Source organism: Pseudophryne corroboree, chromosome 4 (genome assembly GCF_028390025.1).
Source record: "Pseudophryne corroboree isolate aPseCor3 chromosome 4, aPseCor3.hap2, whole genome shotgun sequence".
Classification (NCBI taxonomy): Eukaryota; Metazoa; Chordata; class Amphibia; order Anura; family Myobatrachidae; genus Pseudophryne; species Pseudophryne corroboree.
In genome coordinates this window covers 246,527,701-246,552,108 of record NC_086447.1, presented here as the reverse complement: position 1 = coordinate 246,552,108, position 24,408 = coordinate 246,527,701, and the positions used below count along the sequence as shown (strand labels likewise).

At 46.1% G+C, this 24,408-nt stretch overlaps 1 protein-coding gene across 1 annotated transcript in view; it reads left to right on the top strand.

The window, feature by feature from the left end:
- Positions 1 to 24,408, top strand: part of CCDC195 (coiled-coil domain containing 195) — a 75,243-nt gene that overhangs the window by 36,475 nt on the left and 14,360 nt on the right. The window contains exon 2 of the mRNA XM_063919575.1: positions 2,459 to 2,714. Within this exon, the coding sequence (XP_063775645.1) occupies positions 2,459 to 2,714 (256 nt within the window). The remainder of the gene's footprint in view (positions 1 to 2,458; positions 2,715 to 24,408) is intronic.

The window sequence follows — 24,408 nt, the reverse complement described above, 5'->3', positions numbered from 1 at the left end:
TCAGTCACAGTCGTGTGGCAGACCCTGTCACTGAAATGATGGGTTGGTTAAAGTGTGCATGTCCTGTTTATACAACATAAGGGTGGGTGGGAGGGCCCAAGGACAATTCCATCTTGCACCTCTTTTTTCTTTAATTTTTCTTTGCGTCATATGCTGTTTGGGGAGTGTTTTTTGGAAGGGCCATCCTGCGTGACACTGCAGTGCCACTCCTAGATGGGCCCGGTGTTTGTGTCGGCCACTAGGGTCGCTTATCTTACTCACACAGCTACCTCATTGCGCCTCTTTTTTTCTTTGCATCATGTGCTGTTTGGGGAGGGTTTTTTGGAAGGGACATCCTGCGTGACACTGCAGTGCCACTCCTAGATGGGCCCGGTGTTTGTGTCGGCCACTAGGGTCGTTTATCTTACTCACACAGCTACCTCATTGCGCCTCTTTTTTTCTTTGCGTCATGTGCTGTTTGGGGAGGGTTTTTTGGAAGGGACATCCTGCGTGACACTGCAGTGCCACTCCTAGATGGGCCCGGTGTTTGTGCCGGCCACTAGGGTCGCTTATCTTACTCACACAGCTACCTCATTGCGCCTCTTTTTTTCTTTGCGTCATGTGCTGTTTGGGGAGGGTTTTTTGGAAGGGACATCCTGCGTGACACTGCAGTGCCACTCCTAGATGGGCCCGGTGTTTGTGTCGGCCACTAGGGTCGCTTATCTTACTCACACAGCTACCTCATTGCGCCTCTTTTTTTCTTTGCGTCATGTGCTGTTTGGGGAGGGTTTTTTGGAAGGGACATCCTGCGTGACACTGCAGTGCCACTCCTAGATGGGCCCGGTGTTTGTGTCGGCCACTAGGGTCGCTTATCTTACTCACACAGCTACCTCATTGCGCCTCTTTTTTTCTTTGCGTCATGTGCTGTTTGGGGAGGGTTTTTTGGAAGGGACATCCTGCGTGACACTGCAGTGCCACTCCTAGATGGGCCCGGTGTTTGTGTCGGCCACTAGGGTCGCTTATCTTACTCACACAGCTACCTCATTGCGCCTCTTTTTTTCTTTGCGTCATGTGCTGTTTGGGGAGGGTTTTTTGGAAGGGACATCCTGCGTGACACTGCAGTGCCACTCCTAGATGGGCCCGGTGTTTGTGTCGGCCACTAGGGTCGCTTATCTTACTCACACAGCTACCTCATTGCGCCTCTTTTTTTCTTTGCGTCATGTGCTGTTTGGGGAGGTTTTTTTGGAAGGGACATCCTGCGTGACACTGCAGTGCCACTCCTAGATGGGCCAGGTGTTTGTGTCGGCCACTAGGGTCTCTTAGCTTAGTCATCCAGCGACCTCGGTGCAAATTTTAGGACTAAAAATAATATTGTGAGGTGTGAGGTATTCAGAATAGACTGAAAATGAGTGGAAATGATGGTTTTTGAGGTTATTAATACTTTGGGATCAAAATGACCCCCAAATTCTATGATTTAAGCTGTTTTTTAGGTTTTTTGGAAAAAAACACCCGAATCCAAAACACACCCGAATCCGACAAAAAAAATTCGGTTAGGTTTTGCCAAAATGCGGTCGAACCCAAAACACGGCCGCGGAACCGAACCCAAAACCAAAACACAAAACCCGAAAAATTTCCGGCGCTCATCTCTAGTATACAGCCCCTGGAGTAAAGCGAACGTGGGCTCAATTATTGTCATTCAAAAGAACAATCTAATTGTTCAGATCTGACACAGGCGCTCCACATAATTTATTTTTCTGTTGGTCAACCCTTAATCGGGCCCTGCTGGCGCTGTATGTATATTGAAGCTAGGTGTATGATTATAAGGACACATCAGTAGTGGACAACACTGCCTTGCTTTTCCATGGTTCCCACAATAGCTCAATATTTAGAACATAGGGGGTCATTCCGAGTTGTTCGCTCTGTATTTTTTTCTCGCAACGGTGCGATTAGTCGCTAATGCGCATGCGCAATGTCCGCAGTGCGACTGCCCCAAGTAAATTTGCTATGCAGTTAGGTATTTTACTCACGGCATTACAAGGTTTTTTCTTCGTTCTGGTGATCGTAATGTGATTGACAGGAAGTGGGTGTTTCTGGGCGGAAACTGGCCGTTTTATGGGTGTGTGCGAAAAAACGCTACAGTTTCTGGGAAAAACGCGGGAGTGGCTGGAGAAACGGAGGAGTGTCTGGGCGAACGCTGGATGTGTTTGTGAAGTCAAACCAGGAACGAAACTGACTGAACTGATCGCAGATGCCGAGTAAGTCTGGAGCTACTCAGAAACTGCTAAGAAGTGTCTATTCGCAATTCTGCTAATCTTTCGTTCGCAATTTTGATAAGCTAAGATTCACTCCCAGTAGGCGGCGGCTTAGCGTGTGCAAAGCTGCTAAAAGCAGCTTGCGGGCGAACAACTCGGAATGACCCCCATAATTAATACAAAGTGTGGATGTTGATTAATAAATGGATTTTCTTATTTTATTTTAGGTGCTGCAATGACTGTCCGCCGATATTCTATGTCATCTCTTCTTTCCAGTTCTGACCACTATAAATCCAGTGCACATATGAAAAGACATTCTAGCACTGGGACACTGGAATTAGGTGAAACGATACAGATCTCAGAGGCTGACAATGGACAGCACATAGCCAAAGACAAAGAAACTGCTACTGACACACCATCTGAAAAGATAATCAGTGGCATCCCAAAGACAAGATCTTTCCAGGAATACATGAACAAGTGCAGGTACTATTTATTGCTGTGTTCTAATAGGCCACAGTGTTCATTAAAGATTATAGGATCAGTCATTATGACGACAGTGACATTCTTGTCACTGTCAGCAGTAGTATGCCGGCACCACTATGCTGACAAGTTTAAAATTCTACTTAAAGCATTTAATAGCATTGGCAGGGCCAGCTCTACCATTAGGCAGCTGCCTAGGGCGCCGGGATCTGGGGGTGCCACTATATCTGCCTATCACAAAATTAAGGATGTCTCTGAAAGAAACATCCTTATTGTACTTAATGCAAGTTGGTGGCTGTGGAATTTATAAATCACACTTTCATCTGAAGGGATGGGAAGTGGGTATTGGTGGCGTTTGGGGGTCATAGGCTGAAGTTTTACCTAGGGTGTCGAGAAGCCTTGCATCGGCCCTGAGTGTTGGCAATATAACATTAAACATGCTGCGAACATGGGCCTGCCTATCTGGGCGGAGCCCCAGATTGGGTACAAACATTTACTGAGCAGAACGGAGGGATAAAATGTATATATATATATATATATATATATATATATAATTTATTTTGTTTCATTTTAAATATGAATTGTAATCTTACTACAAAGCAGTCTTTTTATTAAAATGTATTTTTTTAAGGTAAATGTATATGTATATATATATATATATATATATATATATATACAGGTTGAGTATCCCATATCCAAATATTCCGAAATACGGAATATTCCGAAATACGGACTTTTTTGAGTGAGACTGAGATAGTGAAACCTTTGTTTTTTGATGTCTCAATGTACACAAACTTTGTTTAATACTCAAAGTTATTAAAAATATTGTATTAAATTACCTTCAGGCTATGTGCATAAGGTGTATATGAAACATAAATGAATTGAGTGAATGTACACACACTTTGTTTAATGCACAAAGTTATAAAAAATATTGGCTAAAATTACCTTCAGGCTGTGTGTATAAGGTGTATATGTAACATAAATGCATTCTGTGCTTAGATTTAGGTCCCATCACCATAATATCTCATTATGGTATGCAATTATTCCAAAATACGGAAAAATCCGATATCCAAAATTCCTCTGGTCCCAAGCATTTTGGATAAGGGATACTCAACCTGTATATATATATATATATATATATATATACACACACACACACACACACACACACACACACACACTTTACTTCCTCGGACCTACCCTATAATGGAATGCATTTCATTTACTGGCTATCAGGATCCCTTGTGGCCAGGATACCGACACAGGAATCCCAACAGCCAACAATGCCGCCAGCCAGAATCCCGATGCACCAGGGCTAAGGTGTCCACGCCACCCATAGAGTGGAAATAGATCCTGTGGTGAGTGTAGCAAGCCACAGAGCCCGCATCGTGGCAAGCACAGCGAGCCTGCAAGGGGACTCTTAGCGCTAACCCCACTGCCATCATTCTGGCGGGCGGGATGCTGCTGTCAGAATATGGACAGCTAGCATCTTGTCCACCGGTAATACATACCAAACCCCTTATAATGACCTTCCCCTACCCCTAGTCGCAGAGCAATATATACGTTATGGTAAGAACTTTCCGTTGATAACGGTATTTCTCCTAAGTCCACAGGTTCCACAGGATAACATTGGGATACGATGAAGCGACAGCGGATTTGCACCAATTAGTCAAAGCTTTTTCCGGCCTCCCAGCATGCAACGAGCCCATCCATATATTCCCGTCTCCTGGCTCAGGCAATTTAGTAGTTTTCCAAAGCTCAAGGCAGGAGCATCATGTAGAGTCCTAAACAGGCGAGAAGAACACACATGCACACCCCTTCCGTACAAGAAGGAAGAGGTTAGTGAGTAAAAGGATCCTCAAATCAGGTGCGTCAGGGTGGGATCCCTGTGGAACCTGTGGACTTAGGAGAAATACCATTATCAACGGTAAGTTCTTACCATAACGTATATTTCTCCATTAGGGTCCACAGGTTATCCACAGGATAACATTGGGATTTCCCAAAGCAATTTAGTGGTGGGGACGGTCCTGATTGGACATCTTTCGCCCAAATTCAGCGGTGTGAGAGGCAAAGGTATTCATGGCATAATGTCTAATGAATGTGTTAATGGAAGACCATGTGGCTGCCTTACATATCTGTTTTGCTGAAGCGCCATCTTGTGCTGCCCATGAAGGACCTACCTTATGAGTAGAGTGAGCAGAGACATTAGCCGGAACAGGGAGATCAGCTTGAGAATATGCTTCTGAAATAGTCATCCGAAGCCTTTTCGCCAGTGTCTGCTTATCAGCAGGCCATTCTCTCTTGTGAAATCCATAGAGAACGAAGAGAGAATCTGTCTTTCTGATGGCACTGGTACAATCCAAGTAGATCCTTCAAGCATGGACCACGTCCAGCGATGCATCTCCCGCAGAAAGGTCCGGTTTCTGGAAAGCCGGGATTACAATTTCTTAGTTAAGGTGAAATTTAGACACCACCTTAGGAAGATACCCAGATTTAGTTCTGAGAACTGCTCTATCTGGATAAAATATCAGAAAAGGAGGAGGACATAACAATGCCCCTAAATCTTACTTTCTTCTAGCTGAAGCCATGGCCAGTAGAAAGAGACCTTTAGCTGTCAACCATTTAAGATCCACTCTATTAAGTGGTTCAAATGGGGCAACTTGAAGGGCCTTTAGGACTAAACTTAAATCCCAAGGCACTGTAGGAGGAACAAAAGGAGGCTGAATGTGCAGCATTCCCTGGAAAAAAGTGCGCACATCCTGTAGGTTGGCAATTTTCTTTTGGAACCATACAGTCAATGCTGACACTTGCACTCTCAAGGAAGCCACCCTTAAACCTTTATCCATTCCTGCCTGAAGGAATGCTAAGACCCTGGAAACTCTGAAAGACCTAGATTCAAATTTCCATTCACTGCACCATTGAATATAGGCTTGCCATATTCGGTGATAAATGCGAGCTGAGGAGGGCTTCTTTGCTCTGAGCATTGTTTGAATTACCTGTTGTGAGAATCCTCTTGACTTCAGGATAGAGGTCTCAAGAGCCACGCTGTCACGGACAGTCGATCCAGATGTCTGAGATAACAAGGACCCTGCGTCAGTAGATCTGAATGTTGAGGGAGTAGGAATAGAGCATCCATCGACATCCTCTGCAGATCTGTGTTCAATGCCTTCTGGGCCAAGCCGGAGCTATTAGTATCACGGCTCCCCTTCCTTGTTTTATCTTTCTCACCACTCTGAGTAATAAAGTGATTGTAGGAAACACATAGGTCCCATCTCACCGACAGGGCATCCACAAAGATCGCTTTGGGATCCTTTGTTCTCGACCCGTATGCAAGAACTTTGTTGTTCTGATGGCACGCTATGAGATCTATCTCTGGCAACCCCCACTTGTTGACTAGGATCTGGAAGACCTCCTGGTGAGAGCCTATTCGCTTGCCTGAATGGCGTGTCAACTGAGAAAGTCCGATTCCCAGTTTAGTACTTCCGGAATGAACACTGCGGACAAGGCTGGATGAAGTTCTGCCCACTTTAGTGTGTGACTTAGCTCCTTCATAGCTTTTTGGCTGCGAGTTCCTCCCTGATGTTTGAGGTACGCTACTGCCGTCAAATTGTCTGAGCGTATCTGAACTGGTTTTCCCCTAAGGATGTCCTTTGCCTGAATCAGTGATATGTATATGGCCCGAAGTTCCAATATATTTATTGGCAGGCAACCTTCTTCCTTGGTCCATTGCCCCTGGAAACAAAACCTTCCTGACACTGCTCCCCAGCCCTGGAGACTGGCATCTGTTGTCAAAATTTCCCAATCTGAAATCCAAAAAGGTCTCCCTTTGTCCAGATGGGATGTCTGCAGCCTCCAGGCTAACGACCTCCTCACTTTCACCGTAAGGACCAAAGTCTGCATTTTTATCATCTGTTTAAAACCATTCCATTTAGAAAGGATCAGATGCTGCAGAGGCCTTGAGTGGAATTGTGCATATTCCACCATGTCGAATGTTGACACCATCAATCCCATCACACGCATTGGTGCATAAATGGATACCCTCTGATTGTGTATGAGTTCCTGAATCCTTGACTGAACTTTGGATATCTTGTTCAGAAGTAAAATTAATCTTTGAAGGCTTGAATCCAGTACAGCCCCCAAGTGAGTCATCCGCTGTGACGGAACCAGAGACCATTTTGCCCAATTTATGAGCCACCCATGCTTCTGCAGACACTTTATTATCTGAAAATGCTGTTGGAGGATAGCGAACCTGAGATAGCACTGATGGGACCAAGCTATAGGCATATGTAGGTAAGCAGCCTGGATATCCAGGGATACCATATAATCCCCTGGCTCCATGGCCAAAATAATGGAACGTAAAGTCTCCATATGAAACCAAGGTACTCAAATGTATTTGTTTAACACTTTGAGATTGAGAATGGGCCGGAATTACCTATTTGGCCTCTGAACTAGAAACAGGTTGGAGTAAAATCCCTGTCCTCATTGTGCAGGAGGAACTGGAATGATTACTCCTGACTGAAGCAATTTCTGAACTGCCTCTTGCAAAGTCCTGACCTTTGTCTCTACCCGAGACGGGCTGGTACAAAAAAACCTTCGAGGAGGGTGCTTCTTGAAGGCAAAAGCATAACCTAGTGCTACTACTTCCTGCATGCAGGCATTTGTTGTAGACTGCTGCCAGATTTGTGCAAACTGAAGAAGTCGCCCCCCACCCTGGGGTACCCAGGTGGAGTCCCACACCATCAGGCTGATGGCTTACTTTCTGTTTTACCAACCGGTCCTCTGGTAGCCCAATGCTTATTAGTTTTACCAGACTTGCTGTATTGGGGCTATTTTCCACAACTTTTTCCTTTAGCTTTTCACTGAGACCAAAAGGGACGAAAAGCAGGAACTTTAGGTTTGAATTTGTATGTGGAAGGAAACTTTAATTTCTTGGAGTCTGCTTCTGACTCCAGAATATCTGTCGATTCTTTATCAAAAAGAATATCTCCAGAAAAAGGCAAAGATTCAAAACCTTCTTAGATTCTGAAATCAGCTTTCCACATACGTAGCCAAACAGCTCTGCGTGCGGCTATTGTAGAAGCTGGTGCCCTGGAGACAATGGTACCCATATCCAAAGCTGCTTCTTCCAAGAACATCGCAGCCTGTTTTATATGTGCTATATGGGATGTTTGCTCTCTAGATGCCATTGAAAGATCCCCTTCCAGTGCATCAGCTCAGGCAACCACTGCCTTGGCCATCCAAGATGAAGCCATGGCTGGTCTTATGACTGCCCCAGACAGAGAAAAAATGTTTTTTTAAAAACCATCTACTCTCCTATCTGTAACATCATTTAATGAAGGCAGAGGCAATGTAGTATTCGCACTAATCGAATCACATGCATATCTACTTTGGGGGCCATCTCGCGCTTTAAACAATCCCCAGCTTGAAGAGGATAATTGGAATTCCATTTCCTAGGAATTCTAAACTTCTTACTGGGCGTAGCTCAAGCCTCTTCCATGATTTCCGTCAGCTGATCTGACCCAGGAAACTCATTCTTAACAGTTTTGGGACGTTTAAACACAGGTGCCTTGGTTTTTAACACAGGCTCTGCTGATTCTTCCAAGGATAAAATGGCTTTCATTGCCCTAATTAACTCGGCTATATCCACTGAGCTGAGACCTTCCTCCTCCTCTTCATATGCCGAACCAGAGTTTAATGAGCTTTCATCCTCCAATGAATCCTCATCTGAAACATGTGTAGCCTGTAAGAAAGTAGATTTACTTACCACTAGCTTATCAGTCCGTTTCTTTTGAGAGGCTGCTGCTGGAAGTGATAAACCGCAGGTGGGAAGCTGCATGTAAGGGTTAATCATGTAACCTATGCCTGGTACAGGAGTTGGATTTATCCGATCAGCTATACTGGATAATGTTTGTGCAAACATAGCCCAAGGAGGATCAACCTGCACCTGAATATGCCTTGTATTTTTTAAGAGACCCTGGTGAAAGCTAAAACAATTTGTACACAAACCATCCTGAACCAAATCCTGAGAGGTTAACCCAGCTTTGCAAGACAAACATATGAGTGTTGATGTGAGTGTATCTTCCTAACCTTTGCTGCTCTTAGACATGATAAATTTTCGACACTTACTGTACACAGTGTACTACACAATTAGTGACTGTAATCACTTTAAGCTTGTTAAAGTGACATACAATCCGACCCTACCCTGCTATGCACCAGCATTGAGGATCGGAATAGAAAAAAACTGACAGAATATATAGTAAAGTCAGCAATCACACTAGCAGTCAGTCACGTTATACTTTAGTATAATAAGCAATATGAGCACATAATCAACTACAAATACATTTAAAGTATGTAGGAGAACATATTACTGAATCATGTTTAAACCGATATATCGTATTCAGACGCATAGCGAAAGAAAACAACAGTAATAGTATACAGACTCACTTAAATAACTATTCCTACTCAAAAGGTAAATAGACACTTAGTGCTGTATTACCCATACTCAATAGAGTGGGATACAGGGAGACTCACCCCACTTCCAGTACCGATAATACATTTAGAACGCTGAGTGGATCCAGATGCTACCATTGTACACTGCCACTCCATGAACCTGTAGTGAACACAGACGCACCAGTCACAAAGCCGCCTATGCTGCGTCTGGGTCCCCTTTGTATACAGCGTCTCAGACGGAAGTGGGAACTCAGGTCATGGTGGGAGACTCAGAGGAAACTGGTCATGAACCGGGGGAGGGGCAACCAGGAGAGCGTCTGAGTCCCCACTGCTGACATCAACCCTAGGGATCACGGCCTCATACTATTCCTGGAGCCTATGATCCCTAAGGCCTAGCACTGGTGCACCTGAGGTGGCATGCTCCGGCCACAGCCTGGTAACGTCTGCTGGATCTGCTAGTATATCCGACACAGACGCCCAACGAAACAGCACTGTATTCATGGGTAAGTGTTCTCGCGACCCGGCGAAGAGTTGTTGGAGCGACTCTTTCTAAGGGAATGTATAAGACGCTTTTTAGAAAGATCAGTCAAAAAAACAAGACTATAAAAATAACATAAGAAAGCTTAGGGCTGCTAAAAACCAGCAGCCCTCTGACCATGGTCCAGCTCCTGCCGCACCAAACTAAAAACTAATTTGCCAGAGACAGGAGGCGGGGATATATGGACGGGTCCGTTGCATGCTGGGAGGCCGAAAAGCTTTGACCAAGTGATGCAAATCCGCTGTTGCTTCATCATATCCCAATGTTATCTTGGGGATAACCTGTGGACCCTGCCGGAGAAAGGTTTCATTATTCAGCATGTTCTCATTATATACATGGGACCAGATGATATTATCTTGACAGTCTACTTCCCTATTCTTGTTCAGCTTTTTATTCTAATAGAATAACACAATGAGACACAATTAGGGAATCTGTGGCTTTGCAGCTCTTGTAAAACTATGGGGGAATGTACATTTTATGAGATTATGTTGCTGAAAATCAATGCGAGATTGAGGCAACGTTGGCCTCCAAATCACGGTATGTAATAGTCTATAATTTGGAGTTGCTTATCTGCTAGTGATGTGCAGAGGGTCATGTACCCCCACACTCAGAGCCAGCCCTAGGCATAGGCAAACTAGGCAATTGCCTAGGGCATCTGGTATGCCTAGGGGCACAAGCAGCTTCTGCTGATTAAAATGATATGCAACATGCCTATATTCTGTGTGTAGCATTTCGTATGCAGATACAGCCACAGTCGCACACAGTATATAGGCATGCTGCATATCATTTTAATTAGCAGAAGCTGCTTGTGCATCCTAGCCACATAGCAATGCAAATAAGATGCATTTTCATAAAAAATAGGCACCCGACATTAGCAGAGCTGTCAGTTGACTCACGCCAGGAACTACAGTACATGTGTCATTATGTGTATAAGGGCATTAATAATGTGTAACATGTGTAAGGGGCACTGTGTGTGTCATTATGTGTATAAGGGCACTAATAATGTGCGGCATATGTGTAAGGGACATTATGTGTGTCATTATGTGTATAAGGGCATTAACAATGTGCGGCATATGTGTAAGGGAAATTATGTGTATAAGGGCATTAACAAGGGTTGGCATAATGTGTAAGGCGCATTATGTTTATAAGGACATTAATAATGTGTGTCATATGTGTAAGGGGCATTACTGTGTGATAATATGTGTATAAATGCATTACCAATGTGTGGCATTATGTGTATAAGGTGCTCTACTGTGTGGCGTAACGTATAGAAAGGGCACTACTGTGTGGTCTAATGTGAATAAGGAGCAATATGGTGTGGTGTAATGAAAATAAAGAGCAATCAGGTGTGTAATGTGAATAAGGAGCAATTCAGTATGATGTTATGTGAATGAGGGGCACTACTGTGAGGAGTAACGTATATAAGGTAAAGTGGTACTACTGTGTGATGTGAATAAGGGACACTATCGTATGATAAATTGTGAATAAAGTTGCACTACTGTGAGGTAAAATTTGAATTGGGGGTACTATTGTGTGGCCATGCCCCTTGCCAGCAAAAACACATACCTTTTTGGGCTGTACGCTGAATGTGTACACTGTTCTTATTTAAATTACAGGGGGTAGGAAAAAAAAGACTGCTATGGGTGGGGGGTGATGGTGCTGGGAAAGGGGTGCAGGGTCAGAGGCGGAACTAGCGGTGGTGCTAGGGGGTACCAGTCAAAATCTTGCCTAGGGCATCATATTGGTTAGGGCCGGCTCTACCCACACTGCTGGCATTCCAGCGCATTAACACAGTGTTTAAAAAATAAATTTAAGATAAGAAATGTGTAAGTCCTTCTGCTGAAAAGCCCAACCAGCACTGACACTTCTTTAGGCTAATGTTGGAAAAATCGGGAGAAGCACTCTGATGACAAATCCACGTGCTCCCATTCATTCTTATGGCAGTGATTGTGAGTGACCAGCCAGTACCGTCAGGGTCTTGTAAGAGGCAGTCCTGGAGGGAGAAGTAATAGCCTTTTAAATGCAGGCATTGTTGTCAGTACCCAGACGACCGAAGTTACCTGTATGGAGAGAGACACGGGCAAAGTGATAATAAAATATTGGTGAGTTTATTGTCACAAAAGAACCTGGACATAAATAATAATCACTCAGAGTCCAAAGCAGGAGAGGCGGCTGAACGCCGGTGATGATAAATTAAATGTAGAGTAACTATTGAGCTGTGGAAGTGGTTAGTGAACCTATATTACGGCCAGGGAGCCAGTATAATAGTTTGTAATCAAACAATGTGGCAGTTCTGCCGATGTTGCGGCTAGTGAGCCGATCTAGTAGTAAGTTTACAGAAGGTGTGGCGATTGCGCCGATGTTGCGGCTAATGAGCCAATATTGTAGCCTGTTAGTTGAAGGTGCGGCGATTGCGCCGATGTTGTCGCTAGTGAGCCAATATGGGCCCTCATTCCGAGTTGTCCGCTCGGTAATTTTCTTCGCATCGCAGCGATTTTCCGCTAATTGCGCATGCGCAATGTTCGCACTGCAACTGCGCCAAGTAAATTTGCTAAGAAGTGTGGTATTTTACTCACGGCATTACGAGGTTTTTTCTTCGTTCTGGTGATCGTTGTGTGATTGACAGGAAGTGGGTGTTTCTGGGCGGAAACTGGCCGTTTTATGGGAGTGTGTGAAAAAACGCTGCCGTTTTGGGGAAAAACGCGGGAGTGGCTGGAGAAATGGGGGAGTGTCTGGGCGAACGCTGGGTGTGTTTGTGACGTCAAACCAGGAACGAAACTGACTGAACTGATCGCAGTGGCAGAGTAAGTCCCGAGCTACTCAGAAACTGCTTAGAAATTTCTATTCGCAATTTTGAAGATCTTTCGTTCGCAATTTTGCTAAGCTAAGATACACTCCCAGTAGGCGGCGGCTTAGCGTGTGCAATGCTGCTAAAAGCAGCTTGCGAGCGAACAACTCGGAATGAGGGCCATTGTCGTTTGTTTGCAGACGATGCAGTGATTGCGTCGCTGTTGTGGCTAATGAGCTGATATTGTTGTTTGTTTGCTGAAGGTGCGGTGATTGCGCCGATGTTGCGCTTATGAGCCGATATTGTAGTTTGTTAGTTAAAGGTGCGGCGATAGCGCCGTTGTTGTGGCTGGTGAGCCAAGATTGTAGTTTATTTGCTGAAGGTGCGGCGATTGCGCCGATGTTGCAGCTAATAAGCCGATATAGTAGTTTGTTTGCTGAAGGTGCGACCGGAGGCTGGAAATGCAGGATCCAGATGACCGCCAGACAGATCTGGAAGATGCAGGTACACAATCTGGAGAAAACGAGGTGGAGCTCACTGCAGGTGAGGAACATTATCTGGTTTCACCAACCTTCAGATGGAAAAGGTGGCACTCCAGCAGAGCGGACTACTGGAAGGATTAAGCAATAATCTCATTGGAATTTGCAGGCTAAAATGCCTCTGGAAAGTCTGAGTTTAGATATAGTGTATAATAAGCACTGAGTACAGGGCTGGCAGTAACTTAAAGAAGTTAGGGCCCAATTAGACAGCTCCTGGAGAGTAATTCTAAATCAAAGGCATGTGTGTACCTGCTCTGTAGACAGCTAATTACTTAGTGAACACATGATGTGAACACACAGGAAGGCAGGAAAGACCAGCTAAGCTGTATAAAACAGAACATTGGGGCAGATGTATTAACCTGGAGAAGGCATAAGGAAGTGATAAACCAGTGATATGTGCAAGGTGATACACGCACCAGCCAATCAGCTCCAATATGTAAATTAACAGTTAGGATCTGATTGGCTGATGCCTTTATCACCTTGCACATATCACTGGTTTATCACTTCCTTATGCCTTCTGCAGGTTAATACATTTGCCCCCATGTATGAAGCCATAACCCATGGCAACAAATAACCGGGACCTGTCGGCAAACTGATCAGCTACCTGCGGATCCTAACAGCCCGATGTTTAAAGCGCCAATAATTTAAAAGGAAAAACCTATATGACTTTGCCTTTTAAAGTTATTGGCACTATAAAACATCGGACAGACTCGCCAGAATGACATCCATATCGGTGTCTAACATACTGTATATATATTTAACTTGGTAAGTACAGTGCATTGGGTGACTTCTTTTGATCAAAGAAAACTTTTCCCTATGGATATGTAAATAATAAAGTGGTCAACAAGGAGTTTAAGGGTGTTTATTTATTAAAGTTGTTTTTTTTTTAATAATGTGTGCTGTCGTTATTTTAAGTTTTATTTTCTAGGTGCCAGTAGTGCACCCTGTCCTGTTGGCACCTAAATTGAGGTTAGGGAGACTTTATAATAGAGCATAATGTCTTAGGGGCCGATACAGAATGCTATAATGCACCCACACTGCGTGCTTGGAACTAGATATTTGACCATATACTGCGTTGTGTGCATCTATACAAATGCATCGCCCCTATCCATACACTTGGTTTCACAACAGCCATTATTATCAGTGTACCCTATCATTGGTGCAGATTTGTCTGAGAACATGCCTACCTTTGCGTGTACACAACTCTAGAGAGCCCGCTATTCCGTCAACTTAACCTTGGCATGCCCTTCCTAGGTTGTGCCAATATGCAAACACTCCATTGCCACCACGAGTGCGAAAGATCTGTGCAAAACTGATGGGTTCAACCCTGCATCACCCCCTTGTTCATACTTGCCTACCTGTGGTGAAACACCTTTCTTGTCTTTATTAACTAGCTCACCACAGGTGATGGCAATCATACATTACCAGGAAAGTCCAGGAACAGAGCATTTTCTCCCTCATGGAGAGGGTCAGGTAGGCAAGTATGCCCTTGGTGTTAAAGTATGCTTACCATACTATGGGCCAGATGCATCACATCAACGCTTGGAAAGTGATAAAACTGAGAGTGCAAAAGTGCCAGCCAATCAGGTCCTAACTTCCATGTCACAGGCAGTGTTTGAAAAAATAAGATTTTACTTACCGATAAATCTATTTCTCGGAGTCCGTAGTGGATGCTGGGGTTCCTGAAAGGACCATGGGGAATAGCGGCTCCGCAGGAGACAGGGCACAAAAAGTAAAGCTTTTCCGATCAGGTGGTGTGCACTGGCTCCTCCCCCTATGACCCTCCTCCAGACTCCAGTTAGGTACTGTGCCCGGACGAGCGTACACAATAAGGGAGGATTATGAATCCCGGGTAAGACTCATACCAGCCACACCAATCACACCGTACAACTTGTGATCTAAACCCAGTTAACAGTATGATAACAGCGGAGCCTCTGAAAGATGGCTTCCTTTAACAATAACCCGAATTAGTTAACAATAACTATGTACCACTTATGCAGATAATCCGCACTTGGGATGGGCGCCCAGCATCCACTACGGACTCCGAGAAATAGATTTATCGGTAAGTAAAATCTTATTTTCTCTATCGTCCTAGTGGATGCTGGGGTTCCTGAAAGGACCATGGGGATTATACCAAAGCTCCCAAACGGGCGGGAGAGTGCGGATGACTCTGCAGCACCGAATGAGAGAACTCCAGGTCCTCCTTAGCCAGAGTATCAAATTTGTAAAATTTTACAAACGTGTTCTCCCCTGACCACGTAGCTGCTCGGCAAAGTTGTAATGCCGAGACCCCTCGGGCAGCCGCCCAAGATGAGCCCACCTTCCTTGTGGAGTGGGCCTTTACAGATTTAGGCTGTGGCAAGCCTGCCACAGAATGTGCAAGTTGGATTGTGCTACAGATCCAACGAGCAATCGTCTGCTTAGACGCAGGAGCACCCATCTTGTTGGGTGCATACAATATAAACAACGAGTCAGATTTTCTGACTCCAGCTGTCCTTGCAATATATATTTTTAATGCTCTGACAACGTCCAGTAACTTGGAGTCCTCCAAGTCACTTGTAGCCGCAGGCACTACAATAGGCTGGTTCAGATGAAATGCTGACACCACCTTAGGGAGAAAATGCGGACGAGTTCGCAGTTCTGCCCTGTCCGAATGGAAAATCAGATATGGGCTTTTGTAAGATAAAGCTGCCAATTCTGACACTCTCCTGGCAGAAGCCAGGGCTAGAAGCATGGTCACTTTCCATGTGAGATATTTCAAATCCACCTTTTTTAGTGGTTCAAACCAATGAGATTTTAGGAAGTCCAAAACCACATTTAGATCCCACGGTGCCACTGGAGGCACCACAGGAGGCTGTATATGCAGCACTCCCTTAACAAAGGTCTGGACTTCAGGGACTGAAGCCAATTCTTTTTGAAAGAAAATCGACAGGGCCGAAATTTGAACCTTAATAGATCCCAATTTGAGACCCATTGACAATCCTGATTGCAGGAAATGTAGGAATCGACCCAGTTGAAATTCCTCCGTCGGAGCACTCCGATCTTCGCACCACGCAACATATTTTCGCCAAATTCGGTGATAATGTTGCACGGTTACTTCCTTCCTTGCTTTAATCAAAGTAGGAATGACTTCTTCCGGCATGCCTCTTTCCTTTAGGATCCGGCGTTCAACCGCCATGCCGTCAAACGCAGCCGCGGTAAGTCTTGAAACAGACAGGGACCCTGCTGAAGCAAGTCCCTCCGTAGAGGTAGAGGCCACGGATCTTCCGTGATCATCTCTTGAAGTTCCGGGTACCAAGTCCTCCTTGGCCAATCCGGAACCACAAGTATCGTTCTTACGCCTCTTTGCCGTATAATTCTCAATACTTTTGGTATGAGAGGCAGAGGAGGAAACACATACACCGACTGGTACACCCAAGGCGTTACCAGCGCGTCCACAGCTATTGCCTGCGGATCTCTTGACCTGGCGCAATACCTGTCCAGTTTTTTGTTGAGGCGAGACGCCATCATGTCCACCATTGGTCTTTCCCAACGGGTTACCAGCATGTGGAAGACTTCTGGATGAAGTCCCCACTCTCCCGGGTGAAGATCGTGTCTGCTGAGGAAGTCTGCTTCCCAGTTGTCCACTCCCGGGATGAACACTGCTGACAGTGCTATCACATGATTCTCTGCCCAGCGAAGAATCCTTGCAGCTTCTGCCATTGCCCTCCTGCTTCTTGTGCCGCCCTGTCTGTTCACATGGGCGACTGCCGTGATGTTGTCCGACTGGATCAATACCGGTTTTCCCTGAAGCAGAGGTTCTGCCTGGTTTAGAGCATTGTATATTGCTCTTAGTTCCAGAATGTTTATGTGAAGAGACGTTTCCAGGCTCGTCCATACTCCCTGGAAGTTTCTTCCTTGTGTGACTGCTCCCCAGCCTCTCAGGCTGGCGTCCGTGGTCACCAGGATCCAATCCTGTATGCCGAATCTGCGGCCCTCCAATAGATGAGCACTCTGCAACCACCACAGAAGAGACACCCTTGTCCTTGGAGACAGGGTTATCCGTAGGTGCATCTGAAGATGCGACCCTGACCATTTGTCCAACAGATCCCTTTGGAAAATTCTTGCGTGGAATCTGCCGAATGGAATCGCTTCGTAAGAAGCCACCATTTTTCCCAGGACTCTTGTGCATTGATGTACAGACACCTTTCCTGGTTTTAGGAGGTTCCTGACAAGCTCGGATAACTCCTTGGCTTTTTCCTCCGGGAGAAAAACCTTTTTCTGAACCGTGTCCAGAATCATCCCTAGGAACAGCAGACGAGTTGTCGGCATTAACTGGGATTTTGGAATATTCAGAATCCACCCGTGCTGTTTTAGCACTTCTTGAGACAGTGCTAATCCCATCTCTAGCTGTTCTCTGGACCTCGCCCTTATTAGGAGATCGTCCAAGTATGGGATAATTAATACGCCTTTTCTTCGAAGAAGAATCATCATCTCGGCCATTACCTTTGTAAAGATCCGAGGTGCCGTGGACAATCCGAACGGCAGCGTCTGAAACTGATAGTGACAGTTTTGTACAACGAACCTGAGGTACCCCTGGTGTGAGGGGTAAATTGGAACGTGGAGATACGCATCCTTGATGTCCAAGGATACCATAAAGTTCCCCTCTTCCAGGTTCGCTATCACTGCTCTGAGTGACTCCATTTTGAACTTGAACTTCTTTATGTACAGGTTCAAGGACTTCAGATTTAGAATAGGCCTTACCGAGCCATCCGGCTTCGGTACCACAAAAAGAGTGGAATAATACCCCTTCCCTTGTTGCAGAAGAGGTACCTTGACTATCACCTGCTGAGAGTACAGCTTGTGAATGGCTTCCAACACCGTCTCCCTTTCGGAGGGGGACGTTGGTAAAGCAGACCTCAGGAAACGGCGAGGTGGATCTGTCTCTAATTCCAACCTGTATCCCTGAGATATTATCTGCAGGATCCAGGGATCTACTTGCGAGTGAGCCCACTGCGCGCTGTAATTTTTGAGACGACCGCCCACCGTCCCCGAGTCCGCTTGAGAAGCCCCAGCGTCATGCTGAGGCTTTTGTAGAAGCCGGGGAGGGCTTCTGATCCTGGGAAGGAGCTGCGTGTTGCTGTCTCTTCCCTCGACCTTTGCCTCGTGGCAAATATGAATAGCCCTTTGCTCTCTTATTTTTAAAGGAACGAAAGGGCTGCGGTTGAAAAGTCGGTGCCTTTTTCTGTTGGGGAGTGACTTGAGGTAGAAAGGTGGATTTCCCGGCTGTAGCCGTGGCCACCAAATCTGATAGACCGACTCCAAATAACTCCTCCCCCTTATACGGCAAAACTTCCATATGCCGTTTTGAATCCGCATCGCCTGTCCACTGTCGCGTCCATAAAGCTCTTCTGGCCGAAATGGACATAGCACTTACCCGTGATGCCAGTGTGCATATATCCCTCTGTGCATCACGCATATAAAGAAATGCATCCTTTATTTGTTCTAACGACAGTAGAATATTGTCCCTGTCCAGGGTATCAATATTTTCAATCAGGGATTCTGACCAAACTACCCCCGCACTGCCCATCCAGGCAGTTGCTACAGCTGGTCGTAGTATAACACCTGCATGTGTGTATATACTTTTTTGGATATTTTCCATCCTCCTATCTGATGGATCTTTAAGTGCGGCCGTCTCAGGAGAGGGTAACGCCACTTGTTTAGATAAGCGTGTTAGCGCCTTGTCCACCCTAGGAGGTGTTTCCCAGCGCTCCCTAACCTCTGGCGGGAAAGGGTATAATGCCAATAATTTCTTTGAAATTATCAGCTTTTTATCAGGGGCAACCCACGCTTCATTACACACGTCATTTAGTTCTTCTGATTCAGGAAAAACTATAGGTAGTTTTTTCATACCCCACATAATACCCTGTTTAGTGGTACCTGTAGTATCAGCTAAATGTAACGCCTCCTTCATTGCCAAAATCATATAACGTGTGGCCCTACTGGAAAATACGGTTGATTCGTCACCGTCACCACTGGAGTCATCGCCTGTGTCTGGGTCTGTGTCGACCGACTGAGGCAAAGGGCGTTTCACAGCCCCTGACGGTGTTTGAGTCGCCTGGACAGGCACTAATTGATTGTCCGGCCGTCTCATGTCGTCAAACGACTGCTTTAGCGTGTTGACACTATCCCGTAGTTCCATAAATAAAGGCATCCATTCTGGTGTCGACCCCCTAGGAGGTGACATCCCCATTTCTCTATCGTCCTAAGTGGATGCTGGGGTTCCTGAAAGGACCATGGGGAATAGCGGCTCCGCAGGAGACAGGGCACAAAAAAGTAAAGCTTTTACCAGATCAGGTGGTGTGCACTGGCTCCTCCCCCTATGACCCTCCTCCAGACTCCAGTTAGATTTTGTGCCCGAACGAGAAGGGTGCAATCTAGGTGGCTCTCCTAAAGAGCTGCTTAGAGAAAGTTTAGCTTAGGTTTTTTACTTTACAGTGAGTCCTGCTGGCAACAGGATCACTGCAACGAGGGACTTAGGGGAGAAGTAGTGAACTCACCTGCGTGCAGAGTGGATTTGCTGCTTGGCTACTGGACACTAGCTCCAGAGGGACGATCACAGGTACAGCCTGGATGGTCACCGGAGCCGCGCCGCCGGCCCCCTTGCAGACGCTGAAGAGAGAAGAGGTCCAAAATCGGCGGCTGAAGACTCCTGAGTCTTCATAAAGGTAGCGCACAGCACTGCAGCTGTGCGCCATTTTCCTCTCAGCACACTTCACACAACAGTCACTGAGGGTGCAGAGCGCTGGGGGGGGCGCTCTGAGAGGCAAATAAAAACCTTATTAGAGGCAAAAAATACCTCACATATAGCCCACAGAGGCTATATGGAGATATTTAACCCCTGCCTAACTTCAAAAATAGCGGGAGACGAGCCCGCCGAAAAAGGGGCGGGGCCTATCTCCTCAGCACACAGCGCCATTTTCTCTCACAGAAAAGCTGGAGAGAAGGCTCCCAGGCTCTCCCCTGCACTGCACTACAGAAACAGGGTTAAAACAGAGAGGGGGGGCACTGATTTTGGCGATATTGTATATATATAAAAGATGCTATAAGGGAGAAACACTTATATAAGGTTGTCCCTATATAATTATAGCGTTTTTGGTGTGTGCTGGCAGACTCTCCCTCTGTCTCCCCAAAGGGCTAGTGGGTCCTGTCCTCTGTCAGAGCATTCCCGGTGTGTGTGCTGTGTGTCGGTACGTGTGTGTCGACATGTATGAGGACGATGTTGGTGAGGAGGCGGAGAAATTGCCTGTAATGGTGATGTCACTCTCTAGGGAGTCGACACCGGAATGGATGGCTTATTTAGAGAATTACGTGAGAATGTCAACACGCTGCAAGGTCGGTTGACGACATGAGACGGCCGACAATCTATTAGGACCGGTCCAGGCGTCTCAGAAACACCGTCAGGGGTTTTAAAAACGCCCATTTACCTCAGTCGGTCGACACAGACACAGACACGGACACTGAATACAGTGTCGACGGTGAATAAACAAACGTATTTCTCATTAGGGCCACACGTTAAGGGCAATGAAGGAGGTGTTACGTGTTTCTGATACTACAAGTACCACAAGAAAGGGTATTATGTGGGAGTGAAAAAACTACCTGTAGTTTTTCCTGAATCAGATAAAATAAAATGAAGTGTGTGATGATGCGTAGGGTTACCCCGATAGCAAATATTGGCGTTATACCCTTTCCCGCCAGAAATTAGGGTACGTTGGGAAACACCCCTTAGGGTGATAAGGCGCTCACACGCTTATCAAGTGGCGTTACCGTCTCCAGATACGGCCGCCCTCAAGGAGCCAGCTGATAGGAAGCTGGAAAAATATCCTAAAAAGTATATACACACATACGGTGGTTATACTGCGACCAGCGATCGCCATCAGCCTGGAGATGCAGTGCTGGGTTGGCTTGGTCGGATTCCCTGACTGAAAATATTTTATTCATGTAGAGCATTTAATAGGATGCATTCTATATATATGTATGTGAGATGCACAGAGGGATATTTGCTCTCTGGCATCAAGATAAGTGCGTTGTCCATATCTCCCAGAAGATGTCAGGGACACGACAGTGGTCAGGTGATACAGATCCCATACGGCAGATGGAAGTATTGCTGTATAAAGGGAAGGAGTTATTTGGGGGTCGGTCCATCGGACCTGGGGACCACAGCAACAGCTGGGAAATCCAACCTTTTTTACCCCAAGTTACATCTCAGCTAAAAAAGACACCGTCTTTTCAGCCTCAATCTTTCCTTTCCCATGAGGGCATGCAGGCAAAAGGCCAGTCATATCTGCCCAGACATAGAGGTAAGGGAAGTAGACTGCAGCAGGCAGCCCTTTCCCAGGAAAAGAAGCCCTCCACCGCGTCTGCCAAGTCCTCAGCATGACGCTGGGGCCGTGCAAGCGGACTCAAGGTGGGGGGGTAGTCTCAAGAGTCTCAGGGCGCAGTGGGATCACTCGCAAGTTGACCCCTAGATCGTACGAGTATTATCCCAGGGGTAAAGATTGGAGAGTCGAGACATCTTCTCCTCGCAGGTTCCTGAAGTCTGCTTTACCAACGGCTCCCTCCGACAGGGAGGCAGCATTGGAAACAATTCACAAGCTGTATATCCAGCAGGTGATAATCAAAGTACCCCTCCTACGACAAGGAAAAGGGTATTATTTTTCCACACTATATTGTGGTACTGAAGCCAGACGGCTTGGTGACACATAGTCTAAATCTAAAATGTTTTGAACACTTACATAAAAGGTTCAAATCGAGATAAAGTCACTCAGAGCAGTGATAGCGAACCGGAAAAAAGGGGACTATATGGTGTCCCTGGACATCAAGGATTACCTCCATGTCCAAATTTTGTCCTTCTCATCAAGGGTACCTCTGGTTCGTGGTACAGAACTGTCAATATCAGTTTCAGACGATGCCGTTTGAATTATCCACGGCACCCCGGGCCTTTTTACCAAGGTAATGGCCGAAAAGATGTTTCTTCAAAGAAAAAAGGCATCTAAATTATCCCTTACTTGCACGACCTAAAAAGGGCAAGTTCCAGAGAACAGTTGGAGGTCGGAAGAGCACTATCTAAAGTAGTTCTTCGACGGCACGACTGGATTCTAAATATTCCAAGAATCGCAGCTGTTTTCCGACGATACGTCTGCTGTTCCTAGGGATGATTCTGGACACGGTTCAGAAAAAGGTTTTTCTTCCCGAGGAAAAAGCCAAGGAGTTATCCGACCTGTCAGGAACCTCCTAAAACCAGGAAAGGTGTCTGTACATCAATGCACAAGAGTCCTGGGAAAAATGGTGGCTTTTTACGAAGCAATTCCATTCGGCAGATTCCATGCAAGAATTTTCCAAAGGGATCTGTTGGACAAATGGTCAGGGTCGCATCCTCAGATGCACCTGCGAATAACCCTGTCGCCAAGGACAAGGGTATATCTTCTGTGGTGGTTGCAAAAGGCTCATCTATTGGAGGGCCGCAGATTCGGCATACAGGATTTGATCCTGGTGACCACGGACGCCAGCCTGAGAGGTTGGGGAGCAGTCACACAAGGAAGAAACTTCCAGGGGGTATGGACGAACCTGGAAAAGTCTCTTCACATAAACATTCTGGTACTAAGAGCAATCTAAAATGCTCTAAGCCAGGCGGAACCACTCCTGCAAGGAAAACCGGTGTTGATTCAGTCGGACAACATCACGGCGGTCGCCCATGTAAACAGACAGGGCGGCACAAGAAGCAGGAGTGCAATGGCAGAAGCTGCCAACATTCTTCGCTGGGCGGAGAATCACGTAATAGCACTGTCAGCAGTGTTCTTCCCGGGCGTGGACAACTGGGAAGCAGACTTCCTCAGCAGACACGATATTCACCCGGGAGAGGGGGGTCTTCATCCAGAAGTCTTCCACATGCTAATAAACTGTTGGGAAAGACCAATGGTAGACATGATGGCGTCTCGCCTCAACAAGAAACTGGACAAGTATTGCGCCAGGTCAAGAGATCCACAGGCAATAGCTGTGGACGCACTGGTAACACCTTGGGTGTACAAATCAGTATATGTGTTTCCTCCTCTGCCTCTCATACCAAAGGTATTGAAGATTATACGGTGAGGAGGAGTAAGAACAATACTAGTGGCTCCGGATTGGCCAAGAAGGACTTGGTACCCGGAACTTCAAGAGTTGGTCACGGACGACCCGTGCCCTCTACTTCTGAGAAGGGACCTGCTACAACAGGGTCCCTGTCTCTTTCAAGACTTACCGCGGCTGCGTTTGACGGCATGGCGGTTGAACGCCAGATCCTAAAAGGGAAAGGCATTCCAGAAGAAGTCATTCCTACCTTGATTAAGGCAAGGAAGGAAGTCACCGCGAAACATTATCACCGCATTTGGCGAAAATATGTCGCGTGGTGCGAGGATCGGAGTGTTCCGACGGAGGAATTTCAACTGGGTCGTTTCCTACATTTCCTACAATCAGGATTGTCTATGGGTCTCAAATTGAGATCTATTAAGGTTCAAATTTCGGCCCTGTCAATATTCTTCCAAAAAGAATTGGCCTCAGTTCCTGAGGTACAGACTTTTGTTAAAGGAGTACTGCATATACAGCCTCCTGTGGTGCCTCCGGTGGCACCGTGGGATCTAAATGTAGTTTTAGATTTCCTCAAATCCCATTGGTTTGAACCATTGAAAAAGGTGGATTTTAAATATCTCACATGGAAAGTGACTATGTTACTGGCCCTGGCTTCCGCCAGGAGAGTATCTGAATTGGCGGCTTTATCTTATAAAAGCCCTTATCTAATCTTCCATTCGGATAGGGCAGAACTGAGGACTCGTCCGCATTTTCTCCCTAAGGTGGTATCAGCGTTTCACCTGAACCAACCTATTGTGGTGCCTGCGGCCACTGGCGACTTGGAGGACTCCAAGTTGTTGGACGTTGTCAGAGCCTTAAAAATATACATTTCAAGGACGGCTGAAGTCAGAAAATCTGACTCGCTGTTGATACTATATGCACCCAACAAGTTGGGTGCCCCTGCTTCTAAGCAGACGATTGCTCGTTGGATTTGTAACACAATTCAACTTGCTCATTCTGTGGCAGGCCTGCCACAGCCTAAATCTGTTAAGGCCCATTCCACAAGGAAGGTGGGCTCATCTTGGGCGGCTGCCCGAGGGGTCTCGGCATTACAATTCTGCCGAGCAGCTACGTGGTCGGGGGAAAACACGTTTGTAAAATTCTACAAATTTGATACCCTGGCAAAAGAGGACTTGGAATTCTCTCATTCGGTGCTGCAGAGTCATCCGCACTCTCCCGCCCGTTTGGGAGCTTTGGTATAATCCCCATGGTCCTTTCAGGAACCCCAGCATCCACTTA